Source organism: Colobus angolensis, unplaced genomic scaffold (genome assembly GCF_000951035.1).
Source record: "Colobus angolensis palliatus isolate OR3802 unplaced genomic scaffold, Cang.pa_1.0 Scaffold269, whole genome shotgun sequence".
In the NCBI taxonomy this organism is placed as follows: domain Eukaryota; kingdom Metazoa; phylum Chordata; class Mammalia; order Primates; family Cercopithecidae; genus Colobus; species Colobus angolensis.
Window position 1 is genome coordinate 2114153 of NW_012115921.1, and position 7178 is coordinate 2121330.

Here is a 7178-nt window from a genome sequence, read left to right on the forward strand (position 1 = left end):
TCTTTTAATTGGGACATTTAGCCTGTTTACATTTAAGGTTAATATTGTTATGTGTGAATTTGATCCTGTCATTATGATGCTAGCTGGTTATTTTGCCTATCATTTGATGCAGTTTCTTCATAGTGTCAATGGTCTTTACAATTTGGTATGTTTGCAGTGGCTGGTACTGGTTGTTCCTTTCCATATTTACTACTTCCTTCAGGAGCTCTGGTAAGGCAGGCCTGGTGGTGACAAAATCTCTCAGCATTTGCATGTCTGTAAAGGATTTTGTTTCTCCTTTGCTTATGAAGTTTAGTTTGGTTGGATATGAAATTCTGGGTTGAAAATTCTTTTCTTTAAGGTTGAATATTGCCCCCTCTCTCTTCTGGCTTCTAGGGTTTCTGCAGATAGATCTGCTGTTAGTCTGATGGGCTTCTCTTTGTGGGTAACCCGACCTTTCTCTCTGGCTGCCCTTAACATTTTTTCTTTCATTTCAACCTTGGTGAATCTGATGATTATTTGTCTTGGGGTTGCTCTTCTCAAGGAATATCTTTGTGGTGTTCTCCATATTTCCTAAATTTGAATGTTGGCCTGTCTTGCTAGGTTGGGGAAGTTCTCCTGGATAATATCCTGATGAATGTTTTCCAACTTGGTTCCATTCTCCCTGTCATTTTCAGGTACATCAATCAAACTTAGGTTTGGTCTTTTCACATAGTCCCATATTTCTTGGAGGCTTTGTTCTTTCCTTTTCATTCTTTTTTTCTCTAATCTTATCTTCAGACTTCATTTCATTCATTTGATCGTCAGTCACTGATATCCTTTCTTCTGTTTGATCAATTCTGGTATTGTTACTTGTATATGCTTCACGAAGTTCTTGTGCTATGTTTTTCAACTTCATCAGGTCATATATGTTCTTCTCTAAACTGATTGCTGTAGTCAGCAATTCGTCTAACCTTTCTTCAAGATTCTTAGCTTCCTTGCATTGGGTTAGAACATACTCCTTTAGCTTGGAGGAGTTTGTTATTGCATACCTTCTGAAGCCTACTTCTGTCAATTGGTCAAACTCATTCTCCATCCAGTTTTATTTGCTTGCTGGTGAGGAGTTGTGATCCTTTGGAGGAGAAGAGGCATTCTAGTTTTTGGAATTTTCAGCCTTTTTGCACTGATTTTTCTTCATCTTTGTGGGTTTATCTACCTTTAGTCTTTGATGTTGGTGACCTTTGGATTGGGTTTTGGTGTGGATGTCCTTTTTTTATGTTGATGGTATTCCTTTCTGTTTGTTAGTTTTCCTTGTAACGGTCAGGCCCCTCTGCTGCAAATCTGCTGGAATTTGCTGGAGGTCCACCCCAGACCCTGTTTGCCTGGTTATCACCAATGGAGGCTGCAGCACAAGAAAGATTCCTGCCTGTTTCTTCCTCTGGGAGCTTTGTCCCAGAGGGGCACCTGCCAGATGTCAGCTGGAGCTCTTCTGTAAGAAGTCTCTGTCCATCCTGCTAGGAGGTGTCTCCCAGTCAGGAGGCACAGGGGTCAGGGACCCACGTGAGGAGGCAGTCTGTCCCTTAGCAGAGCTCAAGTGCTGTGCTGGGAGATCTGCTGCTCTCTTCAGAGCTGGCAGGCAGGAATGTTTAAGTCTGCTGAAGCTGCGCCCACAGCTGCCCCTTCCCCCAGATGCTCTGTACCAGGGAGATGGGAGTTTTGTCTATAAGCCTTTGACTGGTTCTGCTGTCTTTCTTTCAGAGATGCCCTGCCCAGAGAGGAGGAATCTATAGAGACAATCTGGCTACAGCAGCTTTGCCGAGCTGTGGTGGGCTCCATCCAGTTTGAACTTCCCCATGGCTTTGTACACATGGTAAGGGGAAAACTGCCTACTCAAGCTTCTGTAATGGTGGACGCCCCTCTCCACACCAAGCTCAAGCATCCCAGGTGGACTTCAGACTGCCAGACTGGCAGCGAGAATTTCGAGGCAGTGTATCTTAGCTTGCTGGGCTCCAAGGAGGTGGGATCTGCTAAGCTAGACAACTTGGCCCCCTGGCTTCAGCCCCCTTTCCAGGAGAGTGAACGGTTCTGTCTCACTGGCATTCTAGGTGCCACTGGGGTATGAAAAAAACTCCTGCAGCTAGCTCGGTGTCTTCCCAAATGGCTGCCCAGTTTTGTGCTTGAATCCCAGGGCCCTGGTGGTGTAGGCACCTGAAGGAATCTCACCTGGGTTGCGAAGACTGTGGGAAAAGTGTAGTATCTTGGCTAGAGTGTACCATTCCTCATGGCACAGTCCCTCACGGCTTCTCTTGACTAGGGGAAGGAGTTTCCTGACCCCTTGTGCTTCCCAGGTGAGGTGACACCCCACCCTGCTTCAGCTCATCCTCTGTGGGCTGTACCCACTGTCTAACCAGTCCCAATGAGATGAGCTGGATACCTCAGTTGGAAATGGAGAAATCACCTGCCTTCTGTGTTGATCTAGCTGGGAGCTGCAGGCGGGAGCTGTTCCCATTCAACCGTCAACCATCTTGCCAGCCACCTACATGTTTTTTTTTTTTTAAAGTTTATTGTGACTCACAGAATTAATTTCATGCCTCACTAATGGGTCACACACATAGTATAAAAAATACTCACAGAGAGACATATTGTGCCCTTTGCTGCATTGGTGCCTCGAGTATGTCAGCTTGATGAAAGAGACTAGCTGATCTGCTAGACTGTTGGCTTGTATAAGAACATCTTGAAGTGGTAGGAATGTATCTTAAGTTTTCATTCCTGATACTTTTTCATGGGAAGAGTTTTTAAGAGTGCCAGCTATGCTATGATCTAGTGAGGAGTCAATGAGGTTTTCCACAGTTTGGTTAAATATCAGGTTGGAGCTGATGATATATTTTATGGAACTCTCCTGGAGTGCATCCTTGACCTCCAGCTCAGCTGCTGCAACCTGGCCAGGCCCAGGACTGCAAGCCTCATGTCTCTCCAGTGGAACTGCAGTTGGGCTTGCCCCCGATTCCCTCCAAAACACCACTTCCCCATACTCTCTTCTAATTTCTTTTGCAAAGAAGACTGAAAGCTTATCCATTAGGCACATTAGGGACCAAGGCCTATAAAAAAGTATTAATTTTAATTTCTTTTAAATATAGAAAAATGAATATAAAATATGTAACAATGAATTCAAACTGGATTATATGTGTCTTTATACTCATGAACTCATAAAATATAATTTTAAGTATTATTTTATGGAGGAAGGACCTCAGGAAGACAAAAGTATTGGGGGCTCATGAAAGCCATAAATAATGTGGCCCTGATAGAACCCTGACTCATTGGTCATTTTGGTGCATTGATTTGCTGTGTAAATTTGGATACATTTCTTAACATAAGAGTTTTTTTTCTGCCAGAAAAATGAGAAGAAAAATTTCTGTACCTGCTCATTTCCCAGGGCTTTTGTTAAGACAAAGGAAATAACTCTGACAGTGTCTAAACTTTTCAGAACACAGGCTTATATAATAGGACTATTTCAATTGCACATAACAGGTATCCATCTAAATCAACATAGAAAGAAAGGAAATATATTGGCTGTCATAACTGAAAACTCTAGCTTTCAGCTTTAAGTGTAGCTGGCTCAGGAAACCCAAAAATTTTGCCAGGAATCTTTCTCTCTTTTCCTGTCTTGTGGGCCTGCTTCTCTCTATGATGAATTTCTTCCCTAGCACACTTTTCCCACATGTTGAAAGAATCTCAAAGACTCCAGGTTTTCAGAATTCTTAAGCTTGTGACCTCAGAAGAAGGGATTCCTCCTAGAGACCCAACCTGTTCCTCAGAGGACTCCAACTGCTCCTTGCTTGGGTGTCTTGGGCATCCCTGTGTCCAGGGGATGGGTCTTCGGTCTGGCCAGCTTATCATATTTGCCCCTCTTCTTCCCTATTACTTGAGTGGCAGTCCCATAAGTCTCCCTTGGAAGCAGGGGCAGAACAGTTTCTAAATGAAGAAACACAAGCAGACCAAATAACATGTCCATTCCAAGGCTGTATCAGTCTGAGGCATTGTTAATATTATTACTCTTGAAGGATATTAGAACCAATTGAGATTCATCCAGAACCTCTACTTAATTTTCCAGACCTGAGTTCTGTGGGTGCCCACCAGGTTTTAGTAGAGACTGCACAGACTCATTTAGTTTTCACAAAACCTGTGAGACAATTATTAGCTCTACTTCTACAGATAATAAATGCAAAACATTATTGAGAGCTTGCCATAAACTAAACACTTTGCCCTACACATATCTAATAAAAATTCCATGAGGTGCTGAGTCTGTTGAGGTTCTTTAGATTGTAAGCAACAGAAACCAAGTCTAGCTAGGAAAAGAAGAAATGAATTGAAAGGATGATAGAGTATCTAATGGATACCCTGTCAGAGGAAGGATTGAATAATCAAAACTTGGAAGGACAAGAACCCATTCTTTCCTGATCTTGTCCCCTTAGAAGGTGGATTTGGGAATAACCCCGGTGCAGCACTACTGGCTCCTAGTCCCTATTATCGCTCTGTTACAAATACCACATTTCAAGATGGGAGAATCTGATTGACCTATCTTGGGTCAGGTATATATTCCTGGACCAACCAGGTTGAAGGACCCTGTAGCATAGGCATGGCCACCAGGCGCTCTCAGCTTTATATGGGAGCTGTGCTCAGAGAAATGGAATCCCTGTGAGCTGATTGGTCACTCAAAGAGTGATAACTGCAAGCACATAGTTGTATCAGTCAGGGTTTTGGCACACTCAAAAGTGGGTAATTGAAGAGTATTTAATAAGGAGATTAAGTGAGAAGAGTTTAGGGAAAGCAACAAAGGATGTTGAAGTATCTTGGGGCTAGTGAGTGTGGGAGCTGTTACCATCCCAGGCCTGAAGGGGAAAGAGGAGGTAGTGGCTTCTGGAACCTACGGAATGAGCTGTCAAAAGGTTGCCTGAAAGTAGCTTCAGTCTTTGGGAGAGTCATAAGCAACCCTCAAGCAACCCAGTGGTGTGGGTACCAGGGGAATAAGCACCAAGATGTCACTCTCCTCCCACCCTCCCGTTTCATGAGTGCAACTGGAAGCCAGAGAGCAAAGGAGTCCCTGGATATGGTTCATATAGGTCAGCCTTCTGGGACACAGGTCAGGGTAGAGAGGAATGAGAGCACATATGGAAGGGCAAATAGAAGACAACCGAGACGATAATGCAAATCCCAGTTTACAGATGAATAATCTAAGGCTCGAAGGACTTAGTGACTTCTTTAGATTCACACAGTCAACTCAAGGGAAGAGCTAGGACTTGAAGTCAGTAAGTCTGACTCTGGAACCTGTGCTCTTAACCACCAGGCTCTATCACCTCTCAGGTGAAGACCCTGAAATCAGACAGCAGATTGACTGTGTACAGCTCAGATGAATTATGTTATCTCACGGATCCCCTTATAGTATCACCTCTTAGCTGTGGCAGCAGCAAGAGCTCCTAGTCCTGCTGCCCAGAATGGTGCTGCAAGATTCACACTTGCTGTTTTCCCTCTAGGCTCTCCCACTGGGATTCCCAGATCTAGAGAGTGGTTAGAAATATCAGAGGCAGCCCAAGTAGAGTCCAAGCTTCTCGCCACCAGGCAGGCAGCTCTACTGTCCTGTGAGGAGGGATGTGATTGAGATTTAAATTGAACTTCAATTAAGTCTCTCCTCTCTTAGTCCTCAGGGGGGCATTCTCAGGCCTGAACTAATGCACTTCTGAGAGCTAATACCATTATCAGATGCCTGTTCATCTCATATAAGTAGGCCTATTAGCGTCTCATCTGTCTTGCCTCCTGTTTCCTGCCACTTCTTAGAGCCCCCAGACAAGAGCACTTCCAATCAGGCATGCAGAGGGAAATATCATTAACAATTATAATATTATCTGTATGGTTTTATTTCATGTCCCATTATTTTCTAGCTCTTTAGCTACAATAGGTATATCTGTTATACATTTAATGTGTGCTAGGTACTGCACTGGAATGTCTCATTTCATGTTGACAATAAACCTAAGAGGTAGGTAATATTTAATCCCCACTTTACAGATGAAGAAATTGAAGCTTATAGGGCTTAAGTATGCCTAAGGTGACATAATTAATAGACAGCAGATCCAAGATTTGAACCCAGATGGACTGGCTATAGAGCTAATACCACTTAATCATGATGCTTCTTAGAACCCTACATGGCCTGTATTCATAAAATAGTTGACTCTAGACAGTCTTCTCCCCTTTCAAAGGCGAAATTTTGATTTGTTTATGGAATAGGGGTGTGGTGGAGACTACTAGTGATCACCAAATACCAATGTGTTCCTATAAAGTCCTATTTCTGTTGCAGTTGATTTGGAGTTATGTGATTATGTGTAGCCCATCAGAAGTGAGCAGAAAAATTTGTGCCATTTTCTATCTTGGAAATAACACCCCCGACCCCTGGCCCCGCCGCATTATCAACCACTCCTCTTCACTCCTTTCTATGGCTCCAGAAATGAAGAGCTCTGAAATGCCTAAATTGCCAGATGTGAACATCCTTTACTGCTTGGAGAAAGCCACACAAGAGTTACCTAACCTGCCTTGAATGGTGATATGAGTGAGAAATAAACCTTTGTTGGGTTAGACTGCTAATATTTAAACTTAAAAATGTTTTATTAATGTTTAATTTTCATGACTGTATAGTAGGTGTATATGTTTATGGGGTATATAGAATCTTTTGATACGTGCATACCATGTATAATAGTCACATTAGGGTAAATGGCGTATCATCACCTCAAGCATTTATTCTTTCTTTATGTTACAAACAATTCAATTATACAGTTTTAGTAACTTAAACTATATAATTAAATTATCATTAATGATAGCCACGCTGTTCTACTGTCAGATACTAGATCTTATTTCTTTCTATTTTTTGTGCCCACTGATCAATCTCTCTTCCCTCCTTACCCCACCAACTACCCTTCCCAGCCTTCATTAACCATCATTCTGCTCTCTATCTCCATGAATTCAATTGTTTTAGTTTTTAGCTCTCACAAATAAGTGAGAGCATTTGAAATTTGTCTAACTGTGTCTGGCTTATTTCCCTTAACATAATGACCTCCAGTTCTATCCACATTTTTGCAAATGACAGGATCTCATTTTTTTTATGGCTGAATAGCACTCCATTGTGTATATGTATTACATTTTCTTTTTTTTTTGTATTACATTTTCTTTATCCC

General features: G+C 42.4%; 1 protein-coding gene across 1 annotated transcript in view; it reads left to right on the top strand.

Moving 5' to 3' along the window:
* The window catches only part of LOC105515745, a 40288-nt gene extending 33697 nt beyond the window's left edge, over positions 1–6591 (top strand). Inside the window, exon 3 of the mRNA XM_011947628.1 lies at positions 6291–6591. Within this exon, the coding sequence (XP_011803018.1) occupies positions 6291–6544 (254 nt within the window). The 3' untranslated portion in view covers positions 6545–6591. The remainder of the gene's footprint in view (positions 1–6290) is intronic.
* The last annotated feature ends 587 nt before the right edge of the window (positions 6592–7178 follow it).